Source organism: Convolutriloba macropyga, chromosome 14 (genome assembly GCF_964194025.1).
Source record: "Convolutriloba macropyga chromosome 14, txConMacr16.3, whole genome shotgun sequence".
Taxonomy (NCBI): domain Eukaryota; kingdom Metazoa; phylum Xenacoelomorpha; order Acoela; family Convolutidae; genus Convolutriloba; species Convolutriloba macropyga.
The window spans coordinates 17,969,767-17,994,648 of NC_134481.1; the positions used below are offsets into that span (position 1 = coordinate 17,969,767).

General features: G+C 35.5%; 2 protein-coding genes across 2 annotated transcripts in view; both read left to right on the forward strand.

Moving 5' to 3' along the window:
* LOC142353110 (uncharacterized) overlaps positions 1–24,882 on the forward strand; it is a 576,000-nt gene that overhangs the window by 348,971 nt on the left and 202,147 nt on the right. The gene's annotated exons all lie outside the window — the stretch shown is intronic.
* Positions 1–24,882, forward strand: part of LOC142353409 (host cell factor-like) — a 46,892-nt gene that overhangs the window by 6,099 nt on the left and 15,911 nt on the right. Inside the window, exons 3-11 of the mRNA XM_075405641.1 lie at positions 11,619–11,826; positions 12,356–12,564; positions 12,993–13,187; positions 17,583–17,728; positions 18,124–18,415; positions 22,010–22,062; positions 22,351–22,416; positions 23,171–23,326; positions 23,579–23,806. Coding sequence (XP_075261756.1) covers positions 11,619–11,826; positions 12,356–12,564; positions 12,993–13,187; positions 17,583–17,728; positions 18,124–18,415; positions 22,010–22,062; positions 22,351–22,416; positions 23,171–23,326; positions 23,579–23,806 — 1,553 coding nt within the window. The remainder of the gene's footprint in view (positions 1–11,618; positions 11,827–12,355; positions 12,565–12,992; positions 13,188–17,582; positions 17,729–18,123; positions 18,416–22,009; positions 22,063–22,350; positions 22,417–23,170; positions 23,327–23,578; positions 23,807–24,882) is intronic.

Consider the following 24,882-nt stretch of genomic DNA (forward strand, 5'->3'; position numbering starts at 1 on the left):
CTGATACAAAAGCTGTATAACATTGGCGTTGTAGGGAAGTTAATTCAATTGATATCGTTGTATCTAACGAATCGCAAACAATATGTGAAAAGCAATTCCTTAGTTGTGCTTACAGGTGACATCAATTTTACAGAAACTTCTTGGGCGAATATGTCTTCAACAAAAGAATACAAACAATTAATTTTAGATCAATTATAGAAAAATAATCTCAAATGTAGCTCCAAGTCAACTAGATGTTTTTATGCAACAATCCAGAAATAGTTCTGCTCCGACCATTTTCCAATTTGCACTCAAATAAACCTCTTACTTGATGCGCCATTAATTCAAGCGAGTGACAAGTTTGCCTATAATAATACTGACTGGAAAGAGTTTAATTACAACCTTACAAGTGATCCCTTCACTCCGTGTTGCTACAGTAATGTCGATTTTCTTCTGGAACAATTCTACACATGGCTATGCAACAAAATAAGAGAAAATATACAGCTTGTCACAAAACATCGGGCAAGTTTACAACCATGGATCTCAAATGGAACATCCCATATGATAATTAAGTTAAACACAAAAAGCGAGTTGAAAAATCTAATCTCAGCTTCAAACTGAAGATTAAAAAATTAGAAGTAGAGTTTCGTAAAGCGGTTGATAATGCTCTCTCAGTATATGAAGCTGAAATTTTTGAGAGCCGACAATTCAGCAAAATACAAAAATATCTTTCATCAATTCGCAAAAATCCACAAGTACTTCCTATAATGTTTTGGAAGGGTATGGAGCTAACCACAGATAAACAAAAAGCTGAGAGCTTCAACTTCTTCTTTGCGAGCGTCTTTAATCAAAAAAACAGAAATACCAACAACATGCTCAAAACAAAATCTCAATTTCATCAAAGTTGATTCCACAAAAGTCAAAAACCTGCTCAAAGATCTTAATATCCACAAGTCTACTGGACCAGACGGAATTAGAAATATACTGCTGAGAAATTGTAGTAGTTCAATCACAAATTCAGTCACATTCTTGTTCCAAACAATAATGAATAAGGGAACCTATCCTACATATTGGAAAGTAAGCCAAATAGGTTCCATTTTCAAAGACGGTAATAAATCAGATCTAACTTGCTACCGACCCATAAGTCTTTTAAACTGCATGTCCAGGGTACTCGAGAAAATTATTTTTGATGAAATATACGAAATAGTAAGACACAAACTCTGTGAAAACCAATTTGGTTTCAGGAAAAATTGATCGGCAACTTTGCAGTTACTATTATTTCTCGACACAATGTACAAAAAGTTTGATAATCAAGCGATCAAAGACCTAAGCATCTTATATCTCGAATTTGCAAAAGCCTTTGACACTGTACCAGATAATTTTCTGATGCAAAAGCTGTATAACATTGGCGTTGGAGGGAAGTTAATTCAATTGATATCGTTGTATCTAACGAATTGCAAACAATATGTGAAAAGCAACGATGAGGTATCTGATTTGATAGATGTCACCAGTGGTGTCCCACAGGGTTCTATATTAAGACATCTTTTCTTCATTATTTTCATCAACGACTTACCTGAACACTTAACTGAAGTAATTTGCTATGGCTTTGCAGATGATATGAAACTGATAAGTGAGAAGCAATTTAATACTGAAACCGCAGTTTCTAGTTTGTCAACTTGGTGCAAAGAAAATCATATGAGACTAAATTATAACAAAACTCTCCTCCTGAACATCAAGGGAAATTTAACGGCGTCTATTGAGAACCATAAGCTAGATCAAGTAGAAAATCAGCGAGACCTTGGGCTCCAAGTTTCAGAAAACCTAAATTGGAATGAAAACTGCTCCTTTAGAAAACGAAAAGGTTTATGTGCTTTTTTTTCAAGCTAAAGAAATATTTCTCAAAAGTGTGAACAAAAGTCTAAACTGAACGCTTATTTAGGTTACGTTGTACAGATAGTTACCTATTGCTCACACGCATGGTTTCCGAATAAGTCGCAAATGAAAGAAATTGAAAAGTTACAAAAAATTGCCACAAGATGGATTTTGAGCGAAAAGCAGAGCTATAAACGAATTGTTACCTTGAATTTGTTGCCTCTCAGCCTTTTTGAAATGCACGACTTATTATATCTTATTGCTTTAAAATAAGGTAAATACGACGTTGAACTATCGAACTTAGACAGTATTCAGGAAAGTACCACGCGTCAACATAGCCGAGGTGAACTACAAATAAACAAAAATCGATTAGTAAGAAGCGACAAAAATTTTTTCCACCGGACAAAAATTCTCTACAATTTAGCGCTCAAAGTTTATTAAAAAATATTGTAAAAGCTTAAATAAAAATAGTGTCAAAAATTTTTTGACACTGTTTCTGCAATCAGTACACAGAGGAAAACAAATGCACTTGGCGCATTGTATGCAATTGTGGAAACTGCAACATTAATCAGAAACTTATGAATCTGGGCAATTGAATGGGAGCAATAACCTGAAGAAAGAACATTTTAGACAAAAAATCTGAACCATATAATGGACTTCTGTGGAATAGAATTGCACTACTAGTAGAAATGGAACCTTTTGATCAGCTCAAACATCAAGAGAATTTAAGTCTGACGTTACGAACTCAAAACGAAAAGCATTTTTTCTTTCTTGGCAGCAAGTTTTTTCCTGTTATGTTTTCGAATGTCCTTTAAAGAACTAATTCTTATTCAATGCCTTATCAACACATAAAATACTGGTGATTTATTCTGAGTTAGGATTACAATGTATAGCATCAATATGCGCAAAAATTGACAAAAACTTTGCTTTTCTATTTCTGAAAAATAAACTGTTGACTACTTCACGCTTATTCATGTCTTCTAATTTCTGAAATTGTTGATTATATGGAGGTCAACGGAGTGCCTAATTTAAAAGGTCCGCGGATTCATCAGGAACAATCAACATAAAAATCGTTAAAAGAAGACTTTTCTTTGCCACACTATTTTGTGTTGCTGTTGTCTGAATAATCCCATATTTGGTCAACTCTGAGATTGCAATCAGATCGGTTCCGAAATGAAAAATGCTATTTGGATTGTGGGTTTTTAAAAACCACACGTTCTCCTGAAAAAAATCTGGTTTTTCTCTTCCGTAACTAAAAAGTGTAATGTTTCCATTCCATTACCTTTGAAAAGAAGTTTAGGATATAGAGGTACTGTTTTGCAATCAAATACTTTAATCGAGAGGCCATAGAAACCACCTAAAAGATAAATGAAAGTTTTTAACTTTGTTCGGTTCTTTCTTCCCGAAAATTGTTTTCTATAGTTTTCTTGTTCGCAAGTAATGTTGCAGTTTTTTATGTACAGCTTCTGCTAAATGAAATCAGCAAAATAAATTATAAGGCAGAAAATATTTTTCAAGAGGCTTTGAAAGAAATAGAAACTTTTCGGTTTGTTTTTAAAGTTTTTATTAGCCGCGAAGCGATAGCGGCTATTATTAGACATCGTGTTTTTTTTTAATTCGTCGTCTCCATTGATGATTCTAACGACCTGAGTTCTTGGCATTTGCATTTTCAATGACTTCAGTGACTTCTACTGCTTTGCAGTTAAAATTTGTGTGCGTGACGTCATTTAGTTCAATTGCGTGACTTACCTCATTTAAAAAATGACTTCTGAACTCACTTATGGAACTTTAAAAATTTTATGAACATTTACTAGTTAAAGATAAATAGTGTGCACCTAAGGAATGTCAAACTTATAAGCCTGAATTCTTGAGTACTGGTCTTGAGCTTTTGATTGCAAATATCGATTTTGAAAATGCTCTTTTAGGGGCTTATTCCTTTTAGATCGTATGTGTCATAAAATTGACAGTCCGAATCTAACCCAAAAAGTCTAGTGGCCTATGAAAGGACTGGTAGTCAATCCCTCTATCTTATATGTATAGTTGTTTCAATTCATGGAAAGACATAAGCGTCTATCACGGCTTTTTTCCGGCAATCTGCCGGCTGTGTTCTTTTTTCTGTTTAATTTTTCATTTCCCTTTTTCTATACAGTTTTCTGGTTTGTTAATGTTTGTGAACTACAAAGCATAAACGCCTGAAAAAGGCATTAAAGTAAAATAGTCGTTTTCTTTTTTTTTCTGAGTCTTTGTTTTAAGGAACACATTTTGTTTCCGTTCCAAACATATTTGATTTATCGACTTAATTGTTATTTAATGACATTTTTTCTTGGAATTGTAACAATGTATAGATATTCAAAAGGCCCCCGCAACCCCGCCCCCATAAAATTTGTCCTTCTCTTTACCAGTTTTTTAAAACAACTCCTCTTTTTCCATATGCAATAAATTTCTTAGTTTTTCTCAATAATCAAAACGAGTCTATAAAGGCTATTTTTCTTATATATTTTTTCTTATATTTTTTCTCTTCGATCCTAAAACAAAAATAGGAAATTTCACTGAAGAAAAAAGAAGCCGGTCTTGCATATATATCCCCGGTTTCGGGGGGAAAATGCTGGAACAATAATAAAGTATTTTGCAGAGATCACATTTTTACATTTGGCGTGGTCACATACATTTGTACAAAGTTTAGATTGGCGTTTTTGCGTAGCTCTACAAATTACCTTCTCAATTCTATTCATATTCCCATTTAAAATCGTAACTCTGTATATACGTTCTCATTCCTCTGAAGTTATTTTTATTTTGTATATGATGATCTTTGACCACTGACAGAATATAGGCATGCATGCAGGAGTTCACTTCCCCGAGTTGAACGACTGCCATTCTAGGAGGCAGTCTTTCTTCCAATGGACGGTTTTGGAACATCAAGGGAATTTTGGGTTTTATCCATGGACATTATCCATTTCCAGGGTCGGTCGTTTCCGTCAAAGTTTAATCTCTTTGTTTCTGCAGTCATTGAACACGCTTGTTAGTCTCCTTTTACGTATTTTTCTGCAGCCTTATTGGATTGTTTCTCTTCGTTTTTGCCCCCAACTTAGTGAATTCATATTATGGTCCACTCCCATCAGCCGCAACGATAGTTGACGTAAATTCTCCAACACAAAATGAAAGCGTTAAAAAATTACAACACAGTCTGCTATCATTTTAAAGATGATAAAATCCAATCTCTTTCCATTAATTTTAAACATAAATCAGCTCCTCAGTTGAAGATCAGAAAGAGCAATCAGTAAAAACAAATTGCAAAAATAACTACATGGTGAAATAAATGTAAAGCCATCAGGTTAAAAAAGCTAGAAGCAACAGACAATTAAATCACTGATTTTTTGTACGTGCTTTCCACATGTAAAATATGCAACTGATGACGTATTTACCAATTAGTTAGACTAACATCTAGTTCAAATGTTTTCTCAAAAGTTGTTTAGGAATATCGATTAATCATCTAAAATGAGAGTTTTTGATTGTGAAGTTTTGGCTCATCAATTTCTTTTGTCTTGTTCTTGGAAAAATTTCTAATTATGAACAGTTGAATTCAAACAAAAGAAACTTTCCATTCAATGTGAACGTCGGAAGAAAAAGTTTGAGGTTGTTTAAACAAAAAGATTAAAGTTTTTTAAAGAAAAATACAAAACTGAAATACTGAAGTTCTGTGTCTGTTATTTACCTCAGGAGGGTGGTTTCTGTAATTTGAAGATTCAACCAATTTTTGGACAACTGGAGGAAATGCGTTATAAAGTCAAACAAGCATAATTTGAGAAGGCAGCTGCAGTGTTGGCGACGATATTATTCGTTTTTTCTCGGATTTTTTTCCTGCTCTTGTTATAAGTACGTCATATGTGAGCAATTCGGCTAGCATAGCCTAAGTAACCCTTTATTAACTGAAGGACTTGATTTTGACTATTATTTGGCAACAATTTAGACAAAAAATCTTAACAATAAGACTTCTGTAGAATAGAATTGCACTGCTAGTCGAAGTAAAACCTTTTGATCAGCTCAAACATGAAGAGAATTTAAGTCTGAAGTTACGAACTCAAAAACGAAAAGCATTTTTTCATTTTTGGCGACAATTTTTTTTTCCTGTTATGTTTTTGAATGTCTTTTAAAGAACTATTTCTGTTATTCAATGCCTTATCAACACATAAGATACTGGTTGTTCATACTGAGTTAGGATTACAATGTTTCTATAGCCATATTGTATTGCTTCTCTTCGTTTTTGCCTCCATCTTAGTGGATGCATATTATGGTCCACTATGTAAATGCTCCGTCACTTGGGGTGCAAAACGTTCTGTGGGCCGCAGACGGAGAAGATTATCTTGGAAAATTTAAGATAGCTCAGGAGATTTAAGCGAAAATTTTAATCTTATGCTAATTACATTTTTTGATTAAAATTAGAATGAAAGGATAAGGGCTAAGTAAATTGAGATTCTTTAGGTGGCTTCTCAGCCAATACTGATCTTGATAAGACTTTGTCTCAACTGAACGGCTTCAGAAACTGTGATCAAACTTAGATTTCTCAGCACAAATCAGAGGTTTCTTGCTCATTTGTGATGAACTTGTTTTAACTGTGATTTGCTGGAATTTTGTTTGCTTGTGACAAAACGGATATTTCTCGGACATGTTTATATCTTATTAATAGCCGCGTCCTCAATTCTAGGCGGCTATTATAGCGCTCCTAAATTTTTTTTTTACAATTCAAAGAATTTGAATTGTATTGGTGCGCTGTGTTTTTTTTAAGATGTGTTCACACATTTTTCAATGACCTTGATCGTTCAAAACGGGATAAACAGGTAAAGCCCAGCGGGCATTAAGTTTCATTAGAGGCCCAAAGTGGGCTTTAGTTGTCCTTCAAGTGCTAATAGTGGTGCAGCTGCTGGGATGGCCTTAACTTAACGTTGAAAGGTCATTTTTAGGAGTTTTTGGGCTCAAAATGGTGCAATTTTTCATGTTTTTTGTGATTTTTTTTGAGTTTTTTTGTTTGATTAGTCTTAGGTTGAAGTTTTTAAAAGTTGATTAAGGTCTTTTGCAACACAAAATTGCTTGTTATGATCATTTTATGAGCTATAAGTTTTGGTACTACAAACACGCGAAAGGATACTAATTTTTGCAATTTTTTTCAGGTTTTTTGAAAATTTTTGTCATTTTTTGAGTTATTTAGCCCTAGGTGCCAAGAAATCTCCTCTAGCGTTTGATAAAGGGTTTGATAATAGATTCCTGCATAGTTTCTAGTGGTAATGGAGTGGTTTTCAACTTTTTGCCATCATGAATTTTATCATTTTTTGACAAACCTTGCATTTTTTTCATATTTTTTGACATTTTTTGTCATTATTCAAGTTGTTTGAGTCACAGAAAACCTCATTAGGGGTTGGATAATAAGTTACTGAAAAATTTTTAGTTGCCATGGAATAGGTTTCAACTTTTGAATATCACAAATTTTTTGGATAAAATCTGCAATTTTTTTAAGGTTCTCTAAAATTTTTGTCAGTTTTTGATATTCGTCCATTCTCAAGTGCGAGAAAACCTATTCCACGTTCTGAAAAAAAGTTACTGCATGGTTTTCAGTTTCAATGGATTTGTTTTCAACAATTTAATTTTTCGACTTTTGGATGTTTTTTGATAAAATTTTCAATTTTTTCGAGTTTTTTCAAAACATTTGTATTTTATTTGTTTTTTCTTGTCTCAGTAGACAGGTAACCTCATCCAGTGTTTGATAGTATGTTATTTAATAGTTGCTAGGGGCAATTGAATGGCTTTCAACATTTTAATAGAACGAATTTCTATTTTTTTGAAGTTTGAATTTTTTTCTAAAAATTATTGCCTATCGATCTATGAGCCAATGAGTTTTTTAAAGCTTGGAATTAAGTTACTGGGTAGCCTCTAGAGACTATTTTCAGCAACATTTTCTGATAATTTGCAATTGATTTTCTTAAATTTTCGAGTCAATCGATCTTCAAGGGCCAATGAATATTTTTCAGGTCTTGCAGATAGAATACTGGACCGATTTCAGATAGAAAAATTGATTTTGAACTTTTTTTGATATAGATATTTTTAAAGAGGAAAAAAAGTTTAAAAGCTTCGAGTTTTAGCAATGAGTATATTTTGTTTAGTTTTGATTCTTTTAGTTTCTCAAATTTTAGTTTCTCAAATGATTTTGTGTTCTGACCGGCGTTGTTCAATTGATCTGCTGGTCAGGTAGAGTACGTCTGAGTTTTTCATTCAATTCTTTGAATTGTGTTTCAGGACTTGTTCTGCTATGTTTTTTTACTTCGTCTAACAGCTTTTTGTTTCGTCTTAACGTGACTTCTTGGAATTGACTTTTTCAATGACTTACCTCACTCAAAAAAAATGACTTCTGAGATCACTTATGAAACTTTAAATTTTATGAACATTTCTTATTAAAGGTCAATAGTGTGCCTCTAAGTAGTGCCAAACATATGCCCTAATTCTTGAATATTAGAGCCTTGAGTTTTTGATTTCAAATATTAATTTTGGTATCTTTTCCGTTTGTGCCCCCCCCCCCCCCCACCAAATATTGCACGTGCATCTGGGGGATGCAAATAATGTGCGCCCACTAAGCTGAGGGGGCACAAACGGAAAAGATCCTAATTTTGAAAAGCCCTATTAGGGCGTTCTCCTTATAGAGCTTATGTGTCTCATAAAAATGACAGTCCGAATCTAACCCAAAAAGTCTAGTGGTCTATTAAAGGACTGGTGGTCGATCTGTCTATTTTATTTCTATAGTTGTTTCAATTCATGTAACGCCACAAGCGTCTATCGCGGCTATTTTCCGGCAATCTGCCGGCTATGTTGTTCTTTTCCGGGGTATATATATATATATATATAAATATATATATATATATATATATATATATATATATATATATATATATATATATATATGTATATATATATATATATATATATATGACTCTTGAATTTTCTACTTTCCTTTCATTTTTTTTGTTAGTGAAGTCTGTTTTGATGTCTCTGATGTAATTATCTTGGTAGGCCTAAGTAATCGAATTTTACCTGCATCAAAACCCGACATAAACGAATCAAGAATTGGGTCGATTTGCGCATTGGGTCTTCCTAGAGGGGGCTCTATGTGGAGAGCGCGAAAAGGCAACTATAGGAGCTACCATGCATTGGATTTGCTGAAACTCTGGGCCAGGCACTGGACTGGTGACTTCAATCAGCAACTCAACCGCAACCTCTAGTTGATAGTGACGATTAGGATGCACGGAGCACCACAGCAACAGTGGGTGCGCGGGTAACAAGAGAAGTGGCAACGCAAACGGAGATGGAAGTGCGAGAATCACCATTTAGCCTAGTGTCCCTTTTTTCGTCTTCTGGACTTCGATATGCCAGGGCAACAGAAGATGAGATGGGCTCTGCGACACTTGACGCAGGAACAAAAATCAATCATCGGAGATCAACAAGCTCAATCGGGGTCGCGGGTTATTATGCCACCGTCGTGGCCAGGAGGGCCGATACAGTTGGGGATACTATAGAAACTATTGGCGCAAAATGTGGTCAGGCTGAAAAAGAAATGTGCGAATACTCAGATCAAGGACTCACTGAACTTTTTATTAGTTCTATTTCTCAAGAAATACTTAACGTTTCATTTTAATATTGTAATCTTTTAACTTTGTTCGGGAGAAGAAAAATGATAGTACCAAAGTAAAGTTCCCGGTCAAATAATTTCGTGTTTTCAATTTTTAGCTGTAAATTTTTATATCAAAGCAAATTTGTATTTAGTTTTTTAGTTTACCTGCCGCCACAAGTTGACCGGGTACCTTTTTAGGGGATGGAATTTTTCTAAAGTGAGGTTTTATGGAGCTTCGGAGTAACAAACTGGATTTTGTCGTTTCATCATCAGTTGATCATAAACTTAGCAAGAACTCTCAATATATGTCTGTTTTCAGACCAGTGACGATAATCCGGCTGTACAGTCAAACTGAAATTTCAGTCCATTTGGGAAAGAAACACGTATTTCGATTTCCTAATTTTTGTGGCAAACACCGAAAATACATGCCATCAAAATGCAACATTAACACTCGAAATAAAAAAGCTGGCGAATTCGAAAATAAGTTTGCCGATTATGGACAGGCAAACTTTATTTTAATAGAATAAAAATTCGTGAAATTATCAAGTTTTCAAAATTTGATCATGATAAGTAATGGCTATTGTGAATTTGTCGCAACTCTACGTATTCAGGAACCTTAATGAAACTTAGATTTCTCTGCTCAGTGTTACTTAATAAATTGTGCACTAATAATGGCACAGGCCATATTCAGGACCCCTGGTAATCGCACTGGAAGTAACGGAAAAGATCTTTTCGGAAAAAGTAAGCAATGGAAAGTTAACGACGGTAACGGAAAAGATACTGCAGATCGCCCTTTTAGTTCTTTGTAAATATTTTTTAAAAAGTTGCTGTCGTCAATTTTGTGTAAAAGGGTTGTTTCGAAGTTTTGAAATGTGCTACCTCTTAGATATTGCAGATTCGATAAAATTAAATAAGAGTTGAGTGATAGTTCTCGCTTTCGATTTGGAAAGGGAGCGAAAAACTTCAGTGAGTTTCACATTTAGAGTCAAATTTTTAAACCGGAAGAATGTTTAAAAATAGTTCAGAACAGTGGTGGTACCAATGTATATTTCCTGATCTATTTGTATTCGAGTTTATGTAGTTTTGGGTTTTCAATTTTTAGCGGTAAATCTTTATATCAAAGCAAATTTGTTTATAGTTGACCTACCGCCCGAAGTTGACCTGGTACCCTTTCAGGGGGTGGACTTTTTGTAAATTGAGGTTTTATGGAGCTTCGGAGTGACAAACTGGATTTTGTCGTTTCATCATCAGTTGATCATAAATTTAGCAAAAACTCTTGTTTTCACTCCAATGACGATGACCCGGCTATACAGCAAAGCTTAAATTTCAGGGCGTTTGAGAAACGCGTTTTACGATTTCCTAATTTTTGGACAAGCACAGGAAACACGTGCCATCAAATTGCAACAGTAACTCTGTCGAAATGAAGAAGCTGGCGGATTTGAAATTAAAGTTGTGCCGAAGTTATTTGTTTTAATAGAATAAAAATTCGTGAAATTATCAAGTTCCTGCTGCTGTTTAAGTAAAAACAGATTTGAGGAATGGACAGTCAAATAATTTTACAACTATTTTGGTCGGTTGCACCCATGAAATGAAGCTAGGATTGACTGAAAAGTTTTTAATGTTAGTAACCAGATGAAGCCGGCAAGTATTGAAATTAAATTTTCAAAATTTCAGAATTTCATTTAAAATATACCAAAATATTTTAATCCAAAATCGACTTAGAGGTAAGAGGGAAGGGGAAACAGTCATAGACACACGAAGTTACTTTTGCGAAAGTTCTGTTATACTGAATTTGCGACCGGGTAGATCAATCCACTTTCGGTTTTTTTGAAGGCACGATGGGTTACTTGAATACGTTGAATACTCCCGAGCCAAAACTATCACAAGCGAAATTATTTGGCCAAAAATTCAAATAATTGAACGGGAGAGACGATGTTATTGTAACAGTCTTTTAAATGTCTTTCAAAATAGTCAGGTTGCTGAAAAGTTGAGAAGCTAAGTCCGTTTGATCAAACAGGGTTTTTCTACATGTATTTTGTCGCTGAACCAGAAATTAATTGACCAAGTTAAGTTTTCTTTAGAGTCGTTTTTTTTTTTTAATTTTGTTCTGGTTTAGGCATGGTTGAATTTGGAAAATACTCGAACGATATATACGAGCTGCAGGCCAGCAGATGGGAATGGAAACGGTTGAAGCCCAGACCACCTAGAAATGCCCCTCCCCCCTGTGCCCGACTGGGCCACAGTTTCAATATTCACAACCAAAAGTGCTTCCTCTTTGGAGGTCTATCCAATGAGAGTGAAGATCCGAAGAACAACATTCCCAGGTACACTGTCTGTTCAGTTTGATGAATTTGAATCTAAGCGTATTTTGAATATACCAAAAATAAATCACCTGTTAACAAATACACGAGGACATGAGAAAGATTAGCATGCTTTCCCCAATCTCACATAATTGGTCTGAGAACACCTTTCGGTACAAATAAACTTAATGATGTGTAAAAGTTGGAGAATAAATTTATAAAGAGATAAAAAGAAATTTATTAAGTTTGGAAGTTAACCATGTTTACATATCAAAGTTTAGAACATATCAAAGTTTAGAACCCGCACGAGGTCTTAGAAACAAAAGCTAAGCAGAGATGCTTTGAATTTTGTCTGTCTCTTTGATCACTTGCTTTACGAACAAGAAATATTTTCAACCGGTAGGCGTAATGTAAACAACAGTAACTATTAGTTTCCTCCATCTTTTGCGAAGTAACATTGCGAATTAAATTTACAATAAGGTATCCACTATAAGTTTTAACATTCAAAATAGCATAGGAGATTGAACTGAACTGAATGCTTGCATGTTGCTAGGTATCTGAACGATCTGTACGTGTTGGAACTGAGGCCCAATTCTGGCGCGTCGTCGTGGGAGTTGCCCTACGTGACCGGACAGCCACCCCCGGCCAGAGAATCTCACTCTGGAGTCATCCACTATGACGAAGAGGGTAACAGTAGCAAACTCATCATCTACGGGGGTATGAGTGGAGTCAGACTGGGCGACTTGTGGGTTCTTGATATAGGTGAGCATATATAATTCCGTTCAATCCAACTCGACTTGGTTTTTTTTCCGCTTGTGTGTCATTCATCTTTTAATGTTCACTGTTCGTTTGCGCATGGAGCACAACATCCTTAATAGAAACTCGAGTGCTGGTATTGGCTAGGGAAGAGAGGTAGAACATTTTGATGCGTACGATGCATTGCAATTATATTAGTCCCGTGGTCTTTTTTATTGCGATTTTTCGCTTGCAGTCACCCCCTCTCACTCCCGCCAACACACCCCCCGTCTATCCTCCACCTGGCGATTTGTAACCCGCTTTAGTCCAGCCCTCCCAACCCTACGCCCCACCCCCACGAAAAAAACGTTTGTACCCCCAAATGATTTCTGTAACACTGAGAAAGCGACTACGACGAAATGTGATAGAGGTGTTTTTGATTGTGACAATTTCAGACAATTACGTGTGGAGTCGTCCTAACACGGAGGGTGTGTGTCCGTGGCCTAGAAGTCTGCATTCTGCCACTATGATTGGAGACTTCATGTATGTGTTTGGAGGGTGGGTGCCTCTCTACGTGGATGAGCACAAAGATCCCTCACAGCAGGAGAAAGAATGGAAATGCACCAACAGTCTGGCTAGACTCCACATGCGTAAGTGCCAGAAGTCCGTTTTTGCTTCTAGGTGTTGGCGAAATTCTGCATCTTTCAGTGCGCAAACGCACGGAAGAAACTGCATCAGTGTCTGCTTTTTGGAGCGCTCTTTTCAATACGAAATTTTTTGAGCTTATTTACAGCAATGACAATAATTTTTTAGGCAATAAATTTAGCGCGCTATTAATTTTTTAGGCAGATTTTGTAGCAGTTATTAGAGTGCTCCTGGTAATTTTAAATGTAATTTCTCCGTATTACCGATTTAATTCAAGCTACAGTCCTTTCCTCGACTTGATTTGTATAATCTAATTCGCTATCAATCATAGTTGCAAACCCGTCGACATAATTGTGCTCTATCTGGAGTTAGCTTGTCCTAAAAAAAACGAGTTTTCAGCCCTGCGTAGCCACAAAATGCAGCTGTTTTGTGCCACTCTTTTTTTACAGCCCGAGGGGAGTGTTAGTTTTTAATGTTCTTTTTTACCGGAAGTACTTTTTGTTGGTCGGCATTTTGACCAAAAGCGAATGAAGCAGTCGTTGTCAGCAAATTTTTGATGAAAGAGAAACTTTGTGTTCATACGCTGCGCTTGTTAAACGTTAAACGTATTTACATTTTTTGGATTGTAGCCCAATCATTTCGCCGATTCTGGTCGCTATTTTGTCCGTTTGTAATAATACCTGGAAATCCAAAAATTTAACCAAAAAGGTTAAGTTTTTATAAAAGGAAAACTTAGACTTTTATTTTGAAAATACAGTAACTTTTAGTTGTTTTCTGAGGCTTTACAAGCCCGAAACGTAGTGTAAAAACTGATTTCCTGGTTTACACGAAGGCTATAGGAAACAATTTTCCTAGAGAACGAGGGAAAGATCATATTGGAAAACTTCATTAATCTTTTCGCTGATTTTTCTGACCTTATGAATAAGCTGTTTTGTTCAGTTTAGGGGCTCTTTTTTTGTGGGGTAATTGATTCTACGGAGGCAGAATTTGTTCTTTATATATTTTTTAATTGCTCTCGAACGAAGTTTGAAGCAATTATATTAGTCCGGTCGCATTTTTGTGCAATTTTTCGCTTGACCGATTTTTCGTCTGACCAATTTGATTCTGGTCCTCAAAAACGGGTAGCGGGCATTAAGTGCTCTTAGAGCCTTCCAGCTCACTAGTCTCCAAGTATGCGATTCACAGAAACTGTTTGGAGGCTTATACTTATGGTGTGAACAGCGGTCCTTAGAGGTTGACCCACCCCTTCCCTCAAATTAGGTCACTTGCGTAATTTCAAAACGCATAGTACATTTGAGAACTGATTTAATAGAAAAATCACCGAGTTCGCACAATATCGGATACGTGTTCGCACAATACAAGTTCAGAAAAAATTTAAAAGCTGTCTTTTTAATTTTTTTCTATTGGCATTTCGGTGTTTCAACTGATATGCTAATTTAAGCTCTGAATTTGCTTACACTTGACTGCTTTTTTAAGTTAGCTAAAACATGTGAAGAAGGCACTGTTTGTTCTATAAGGTTAATTCAAAAATACGACAAGAACAAAAATTACCTCTTGAAAGAAAAAAAAATTTTCTACCATTTTTGTCATAGACTTACATGCGCTTTAGTCTTTGCGCTGTCGGGTTGCTCTCATATTGATTAGAAATTTTGCTTTCTTCATATCCAATTTAACGGAAGTATTGTAGGAGTCTTTCGAAAGTGATCACTCCAATTTAGAAAAATTAATGAAGTTAAATTTTCTTTATTACCGCAAAATCATTCCCAAAACCATACCTTACATGTAATTAGGAGTTTAATTTGACTGTTAGTTGAATTTAGCACCTATGGTAACTTTGTAACAACATCAAAAATAATTTGCGAAAAAAAACAAAGAGAAAGTTCCGTTTTTCGCTGCTCGATTCTTCTCAACTGATAATTTGTTTTACTTCAAAATGTACTTTCTCCAATTGATGTGAAATTGAACTGAAACGTGAAATATTCATAGAATTGAACCAACCAGCGTGAGTAATTGACATCAATTTTTCAATTTGAAAAGTTTCGTAGTTTTTCATTGACTTGTAACGCAAACGTTGAAAAGAATGAATAATCTGTTTGATATGCTTTAAATTGTACAAAATTCAGATTTCATTGAAAATAGAACAGCTGAAATAAAAAAACTTGGAATTAACTTCTTGCTTAATACTGACAACTTGACATATTAATTGAATCCATTTTTTCGTTAAATTAAAATTTTCAACTTGCGTTTTTTAACTTGAACTTTCTGTCGTAATCTTTATATTGTAAAACCTAACGCAATTGGTTTTTAAATAGCCGCACAGCGATAGCTTTGGCTATTATTGGCCTTCTCTTGGTTTTTTCTTCAAGATTTGTGTTACGACCATATGACGTCACAACCACTTCAAATCTGCTTTTTTTTTCATTCGTTCATGCAATTTCAACTGAAGTGCGCGTGTGACGTCATTTTTTGCTCTTTGTGGAGCGAGGTTTTTTTGTTCATTCGCGTGATTAAATTTTTGGTGAGAGGTGACTTACCTCACTCTCAAAAATGATTTCCTCACTTTAAAATTGACTTTTATTTACTTTGGTTCACTGAGGTAAGGTCAAGTGAATGTCTGTCACTCTAAATGAAAGTTATTTGAGAGCAGCTAATAGAGGCAGCAATAACTTATACTGATTCTGAATCAAAATATAACATTCTCAGCCTTCAATGAAAAGACTATTTTTTGGTCTGTCTTTTGTTTTTTTTCGAGACTGTATATCTACGAAGCTATTGCGGCTATTTTCTGGCAATCTGCCATCTATGTTTTTTCAGTTGGTAAAATTATTAATAGCCGCCCTCATCTTCTCAGCCGGCTATTATAGCGCTCTTATTTTTTACAATTCAAAGAATTTGAATTGTATTGGGGCGCTGTCTTTTTTTAAAGATCTGTTCACACATTTTTATGATTTTTGAAGTCAAATTGGAGTGGTGATTTTGGTCACGCCGAAACAGGAAGTGGAGCGAAAAAGCGAGTGGTTTTGCGGCGTGAAATTTTTGCGCTCCAAATTTAAAGTAGAGTGAGCAAACGCTGTTTGAACAAAAATTCGCTTTGTCGCTAGTGGTTTTTTGTTCACATGCGGCAATTTCACTTTGATTTTTACTGTTTTTTATAGATTTTTTTTGGATCGGATTTTTTTCTGAATGGCTTTCCCAGTCCATTCATAGTCCGTTCCAGGTCTAGTTTTCTGTTTAGTTAATGAAAATTCTTTGAATTGTACGTCAGGACTTGTCCTGCTATGTTTTTTTACTTCGTCGAACAAATGTTCCGCTTTACCTCATTTTGCCGCTTTTTCAACATTGCGTGAAATCTTTTTGACTTCTCTAGGCTAGTTTCTCTCTTCTCTCATTCTGCTAAAAGTGATCTTGAACATCAGTTGCTCAGCAAAGCAGTTCAAAATGAACAGAGTCAGTATAAAAATTGAAGTCAGAAATAGAAACGGTATAAACCCATAAAGCCCAATTTTATATGCCCGCTATTTGAACGTCGTTCCTATAAGTATTAGTTACCTCTCTCTAATGCTTATTGGTATTGATAGTAGCCCTTTTAGCCTCTCTTTAAGAAACAGAAGTATGTTCAACTACGAAATGCCATCAAAATAAATCGGACTTAAAAAATGTTTTTGTACAAAAATCTTTTTTATTTCAATATCTATTCTTTCAATCCCAATCATGCTTATTGGAATCAACGGCGGCTATTTTCCGGCAATCTGCCGGGTATGTTATCAAAATGAGGATTGCGAATTGTTCTTTAAAAATAAAAAGTTGCACGGAAAATGCTTCAGTTGCAGGCGAAACTTTTGACCACCTTTAGACGTATGTTGGAACATTCTGTGCTACGCAGTGTTGCGCGAGCCGTCTTATTTGGAATGTAGTGAAAATTGCTGTTTTATCATGACCTGAGAATAAAGCAACCCTAGTAATTGATGACAGGGCGTTTATGAGGGCCTAAGTACGCCTTTTTTAAAATTATTTTTCGTCCGATCGCGTTTTGGTATCCACGACGTTATGAAACTACGTTAAGTTTTTTCTGCATGATGTTCGGAATTTTAAAATGCTCTATAAATGGGCAAGGATAATGACTATTAAGTCGTCTCTGCAAAAAAAAGCCTTTCGGCGTTTATAACTTTTTGTGTGTATAATCCAATTAGCACTCTTTTTTTACTGTCAAACTGATAGGGCTAATCAAATCATCGCTCAATTTGTTTGTTTGGGGTTTTTGTCTAACATGATATAGTGAACTGGCGATGTTGACCGGGACGTGCCAACTATTCAAATCTTTATTTATCATAAACTTCGAAGAATTGAAGGTGTTAAAACAGTTAAAAGCGAAATCCTTAAATTGACTCATTTATTATTAGGATCTATGCGATGGGAGAGTTTGTCTTTGGAGAGTGTAGAGGATGCAGTGCCTAGAGCCAGGGCAGGGCATTGTGCGGTAGGTGTGAACAGCCGACTGTATGTTTGGAGTGGCAGAGATGGATACAGGAAGGCTTGGAACAACCAGGTACCTGTCGTACCACGTACATTTGCTATTTGATTGCGGTCATCGTTCAGATTAATGTCAGGAATTCATTGATATTTTAAATTTAGCGACGTAACATCGGCGACATGAAATGCGGAACAGATCTTCAATAGACTATGATACTCTAAACATTGTTCCTTTGAGAATTCTGTGAAATAGTCAGTTTGTTGCGGTGCCGGGACGCGCAATCTTTCATGCTAGAAACACAGTTTTATTGGTCTTTTGAAATACTAATCATCTGGAGGGGTCCAATTAGCGGTTTAGAACGAAAGCATCGCCTCACAAATTGGCTAATATCAATTAAGAAAAGTTGTTCCGTCTGGTAGTTGTTAGTCCGCTCATTTGAGAAAGACCTGGAAATGACCAATTTACTTCAGGTGTGTTGCAAAGATCTGTGGTATTTGGAAACCGACAGACCAGCTGCTCCTGGAAAAGTGCACTTGGTCAGAGCCAGTACAACCAGCCTCGAAATCAGCTGGAGTGCCGTGCCAACAGCGGACGCGTATATCCTTCAGATCCAGAAGTACGAGCCACCGACTCCCGTTGGAGCTCAGAGTGCCCAGATTGGGACTCCGCAAGGACCCCAACAGCAGTTTGGATCACCTGTTATGGAGGATGCACGTTTGAGTAGTAAACAGAGGGTGGCACTGTCAGCGCTATACTCTAATGGTTAATATTTTTTCACTTACAATTTAATCACTTTTGTTTATTATAGCTGCCAAGCTGTAAGCTGAGCGTAGCTATATTGCGGTGCTCTTGGTTTTTTTACGACTCGAAGAGGAGTATTGGTTTTCTTAAGGTTTTTTTTTTACCGGAAGTACTATTCGTTCAGACGATGTTTTGACCTAAAAGCGAAAGTGAGTAAAATTGCCGTGTGAACTGATTTTTTCTGAGCGAGAGAAGTTTTTTGATCATGCGCTGCGTTTAGTGAATGACTTTTTGACTTTGAAAAGTAGTTTTTGTCTGAATTGCACATATAGATAACCGTTTTTAGCCGTTTTTTCGTCTAAGTGGCCCAATTTTTTTGCTTTTAATTTGGTTCCTTGTAGAAATAAATTTCATTCGATACTATATTGGATTGTCAACCTCGGAAATTGATGCCACAGTGTTTTGCAGAGCCTGAAATTGCGTTTCAAGTTAAAATTTGGCACAATTTTTTGATTTTTTAGTTAATTTTTGGCTTTTTTCTTTTAATTTCTTCCTTTTTGGATCTTTTAACCGTCTTTTTGTCAAAAATCAGTTAATATGTCAATTTCTCTTCGATAATTCCTATACTCAACGCCCCTTTTCTACCTCGATTTAATTTTATTCCATAAATTTGTACATATGCTAATCCGATTTTGGTGGTATTTTCCGATTTTCGGGAGTTTTTCGTTTGTATTTTGGTTGTAACTGCTAGAAATAGTTTTTTTTTTGTGCAACATGAGAGACTTTAATTTCGTTTCAATAAAAATTCAATCGTTTTTTTCGTTAAGTTTTGAGAAAACAGTTAAAACTTTCATAAATGCAGTCTTAACTTAAAAGTTCTTTGACCATTTTTTGCAAAATGTTTTAATGTTTCTTATTTATGAATTCTGCTTTTTCCTGTTTTTTGGTCTCTTCAGGAGAATAGATCTTTGTATCGGATGACTAGTTATCTTTTCTCTGTCTTGAATGCTGAACAATGAAATGTATTCGTTTTTCTTGAATTTGTTAAATTGATTTTTAACTTTCAAAAATCAAGAAAGTCTTTTTGTTACGGTGTTCCTTACATTGTGCCCATATTCTTCACATTCTAGTTAGTATCATTCTAGTTTTGTCCTGGCACCTAAATTTCTTTTCGGTATATTGATTTTTTCAGATTTTCTGCATTTCTTGTGCAATTGATTTCATTCAACAAAAGGCAGTACTGAGAGTTTGATAGGAAACTTCTTCAAAAATTTCCACTTTTGACTTTACTGCAGCTTTCTGTCTTGAATGCTGAACAATGAAATGTATTCGTTTTTCTTGAATTTGTTAAATTGATTTTTAACTTTCAAAAATCAAGAAAGTCTTTTTGTTACGGTGTTCCTTACATTGTGCCCATATTCTTCACATTCTAGTTAGTATCATTCTAGTTTTGTCCTGGCACCTAAATTTCTTTTCGGTATATTGATTTTTTCAGATTTTCTGCATTTCTTGTGCAATTGATTTCATTCAACAAAAGGCAGTACTGAGAGTTTGATAGGAAACTTCTTCAAAAATTTCCACTTTTGACTTTACTGCAGCTTTCTTCCGCCCTTGGTGTTAATTTAAACGATTTTTTGCCTTTGAATATTCTTCTGCCGCTTATGTCTTTTCTATGATCAATTTTATATTTGATTTAGTATGAAATCATGTTGTCTAGCTTATGTACAATAAGGAACAGTATGTGTGTGTTGTTTTTTTGTCTTAATCGCAGTGAATAGAAGTGGAATTATAGGTGTTGTCTGATTCTTAAATTTGAGCTTTCTTTTTTGAAAAGATTTAACTTAGTTTCTATGAATATTATCTGCCGTTTGCTTTCGCGATCTTTTTCAGATTAGAATCATGAATTTTTTGACGGCTATTGATAACCGTGCCAGGTTTTCCAGACTATCAGGTTTTTGACCACTTTAATTTCTTTGGATTTTTTAACGTTACCAAACGTTTTCAATAATATAAAATTTTGCTGCATTTTGTTTCTCTTGTTGACAGTGGTTAAAGTTTCACCAATTTTTAGAGCAGACCTGCAGAGGTAGTGAGTTAATGGTTTAATACAAATAGTAGTGGCTTCCGCTGCAATTACGGTTTTGTTAGTGAAGTTTTAAAGCTTCGAGTCGCTTCCGGAATTCTTCCGGCTATGTTTTACAATTCAAAGAATTTGAATTGTATTGGGGCGCTGTCCTTTTTTTTTTGAAGATCTGTTCACACATTTTCATGATTTTTGAAGTCAAATTGGAGTAGTGATTTTGGTCACGCCGAAACAGGAAATGGAACGAAAAAGCGAGTGGTTTTGCGGCGTGAATTTTTTTCGCTCTAATTTTAAAGTAGAGTGCGAAAATGGTGTTTGAACAAAAATTCGGTTTCTCGGTAGTGGTTTTTTGTTCACATGCGGCAATTTCACTCTGCTTTTTACTGTTTTTTCGATTTTTTGGATCGGATTTTTTTCTAAATGGTTTTCCCAATCCATTCACAGCTCAATCTAGGCCTAGTTTTTTGTTTGAATTAAATTTTCATTTCTCGCTAGTGGTTTTTTTGTTCTCATGCGGCATTTTGACATTGATTTTTTGTTTTTTTTTTCTTATTTTTTGATCTGATTTTTTAAAAATAGTTTTCTCAATTCACTCATAGTCCATTCTAGGTCTAGTTTTTCTGTTTAGTCAATGAAAATTCTTTGAATTGTACGTCAGGACTTGTCCTGCTATGTTTTTTGTTTCGTCGTCTGACGCTCTTTTTTCGTTTTACATTTGTTCACACAGCAAAGCTGAAAAAGTCAAATATTCTGAATGACTTCTTCCTCTCACTAACAGCATTTGCGCGCGTGACGTCATTTCTCACTCGCTTTAGCGGAGGTTTTTAGGTTATTTGCGTGATTAGATTTTGCTCATACGTGACTTAACCTCACTCAATAAAATGACTTCTGCACTTTAAAACTTGAGTTTAATTTGAATTTGTTTCAGGTCAAAGGAACTCATATGTGCAGTAAAGGTCCCTAATAAGAGGCTTCTGTGGAATGAATGTAACAAGCTTTATTAATTAATCGCTGAAAGTTTTTTAGCCTAGTTTTTTGAGGGGAGTCGATTTTTTTTCAATTTAGATCTGTATCTGTTTCTATCTCTATTATATGGCACGCAGGTCTATTCTTTCGCAGCTATTCCGGCAATCTGCCGGCTATGTTAATTCAAGAAACCCCCCTCCGGTGAACTAAATACTTGTTTTCGCATATAATGGTGTATGAAAAACATTTTTCAATGGATAACATGTGGAATAGCCATTAAAGTTAATATCTACCAATGTAAAAGTACTTTTTGTGATGGGTGGGGGGAGGGGGTGGGTTTTAATGGACCACGTTAGAAGCGATTTATTTACAACTCTTAGTTTGACAGGGAAAAAGTGATAAAGTGACAGAATAGGCTCAAGTTAAATGTGACATTTTAACACATCGATATTTGATTTTATATCTTAAAGTCGTTGTTGTTCGTAAAGATTTAACTTGATACCAATTGGCGTGACTATGAAACGAAACCATTTTGGTGTAGCTTGTTCAAATTGACTCTTGTTTAGATGGGGAGAATGTTTCGCCTTCATCAGGAGCTGCGCGTTCTCAGCCGCCACAAGTGAGTGTTTATTCTAGGAAAGAATAATTGAAGCTATGTTACACTGTCAGACAAATTTTTCATTCAGCGTAATGATCTTCACAGATTGTTAGAGAAACCGAAATATGCATTAAGTTGTCTCGTCAGCTTTGTGTCCTTAATTATTAGTCGGAAATTACACATCCCTCACGAAAATATAACCCCCTTTATGGTATGTTATGATGGGGGAATATTATATGTGTTATGAAGGTCAGTCAGAACAAAAACAGCACTAGGATTGAGCTGGAAATTTGATTTTTTTATTTTTAGGTGAACATGATGCCCATTGTGCAGCCAAAGCCAGTGACCATGATCAAACCTGTCGTCACCTCTCAGGTAACTATTGTTATTCTTGCGTTAATAAATGTTCGAGTCGCTCTGATTCCAGAGTTGCATGAAAGGCCATCGAGGAATGACAAATTGCGGTCTAGTTTAGTCTTCGTGTTAGATTCTGAATAGCCACCGATTGTTTTTAACGTCGAAAAAGTGACTCTAAGATTCTTATATTGCTGGTTTTTAAATTGTAGTTTTAAAGTTTTTTCGGTCGTGCGTTAAGTTTAGATCATTCAACAGGGATTTTGAGCGCCATGTTTGTGTGGAGGCGTTATCGAATAATCATAGAAAGATTAAGCTAATCAATAGACAAGGTGGTCTATTTATGACAAATACCTATCTGAAAATTTTTCAATTGCAAAGTAAGCTAGATATAGAATCGATGTTTCTTCAGTATCAATTGTTTGTTTAAACAAAGTACCAATTTTAGCAATTCGAATAAAAAATTTGAACATAAGTTTAGTTTAAAAATAAGTCGCTGGGCCACTTATATAGTGTTATTGCTCTGTAGTGTACCCTGAAAATGACTGTCTTTTTCTCTGTGGATTCCTTTTGGTTTCCAGTTATTAGTTCACACGTTCTTGTGGGTCCGTGATTTTTTGGGGTATGAATCAATATGTGTCCAATGCAGACCTTTTACGATGTTTTGAGGGAACAATTTAGCTCCAAACTAGTGAGAACAATAAATGATTTGCCTTATATGGAACATTGGCGCAAATTTTCTCGGGTTTCGATATGATAGAGATATGTTTTGTAGGCTGTTACTCAACAACAGCAGCAGCCACAACAGCCAAAGGTGGTTGGGAAGCCAGTGCAGTTGGTGGCATCTTCACAGCCGGGAGGGGTGAAGGCTGCACCTCAGATTGTCACCTTGTCTGGCAATAAGCAGCCAGTGCTCGCCAGTCAACTTAAGGTAACATAGTCTCATTTGCTTAGATGCAGAGTATATCAATATAGATGCAAGTTCTCGAGTTTTTTTGCCGTCAATTTTGTTTACCACATATCAAAAGAAAAATTTCAAAACCTGGGCTGTTTATTTCGTATTATTAAGCGTAGACTAGCTCATCTTATTAATGAACTTTTTCAATTCAGGTTTCATTTCGAATGTTCTCAATAAAGGTAGTAAGCTTGATTATGAATGAAAAGACAAGTAAAAGCTTTTCAGAGCCGTGGCTCGCTTCCACCCGGGACCGTGATCAAAGTAATCAAGAGTGGTACAGGTGTGGCAGCGGGTTCAACTGTAGTTAGGGCAGCATCCGGGGTCGGGTCAGTTACTCAGGGGGTGCCAGGAGGGCCAACTGTCATTAGAGCTGTGAGGCCTCTAGGTACTGCTGTCGGGTCAGTTGGAGGACTGAACAAAAACCCAGTTTTGCTCCAGGGAAATCAGATCAAAGTGAGTAACCAATCACTATGCTTCAAATTTTCAAAATTAATTGTAAGATTTTTAGCCGCGAAGCGATAGCGGCTATTATTGGGGACACGTGTTTTTTAATAGCCGCACAGCGATAGCGAAGTGGAGTGAAAAAACGGGTGGTTCTGTGGCGTGAAATTTTTGTTTCGGTAGTGGTTTTTTGTTCACATGCGGCCATTTCACTTTGATTTTTTACTGTTTTTTCGATTTTTTAGATCCGTTTTTTTTCTAAATGGTTTTCGCAATCCATTCATAGTCCGTTCTATGTCTGTATGAACTGAATTGCATGTGTGACGTCATTTTTCGCTCTTAGCGGAGCGAGTTTTTTGTTCATGCGCGTGATTAAATTTTTGGTCACACTTGACTTACCTCACTCTCAAAAATGACTTCCTCACTTTGAAATTGACTTTTGTTTACTTTAATTCAAAGAGATAAGGTCAAATGGGTGTGTGTCACTCTAAATGAAGGTTATTAGAGAGCAGCTAATAGATGCAGCAAAAACTTATACAGATTTTTAATCAAAATAGAAAATGTCAGCCTTCAATGAAAAGACGAATTTTCATGATTTTTGAAGTCAAATTGGAGTAGTGATTTTGGTCACGCCGCAACAGGAAGTGGAGCGAAAAAGCGAGTGGTTTTGCGGCGTGAAAATTTTTTGCTCTAAATTTAAAGTAGAGTGAGAAAACGGTGTTTGAACAAAAATTCGCTTTCTCGCTAGTGTTTTTTTGTTCACATGCGGCAATTTCATTTTAATTTTTTCTGTTTTTTCGATTTTTTGGATTGGACTTTTTCCACGTAAACATTGAAAAGAATGAATAATCTTTGTTTGATATGCTTTAAATTGTACAAAATTCAATTTTCATTGAAAATAGAACAGCTGAAATAAAAAAAAAAATTTGAATTATTTTCTTGCTTAATACTGACAACTTGACATATTAATTGAATCCATTTTTTCGTTAAATTAAAATTTTCAACTTGCGTTTTTTAACTTGAACTTTCTGTCGTAATCTTTATATTGTAGAACCTAACGCAATTGGTTTTTAAATAGCCGCACAGCG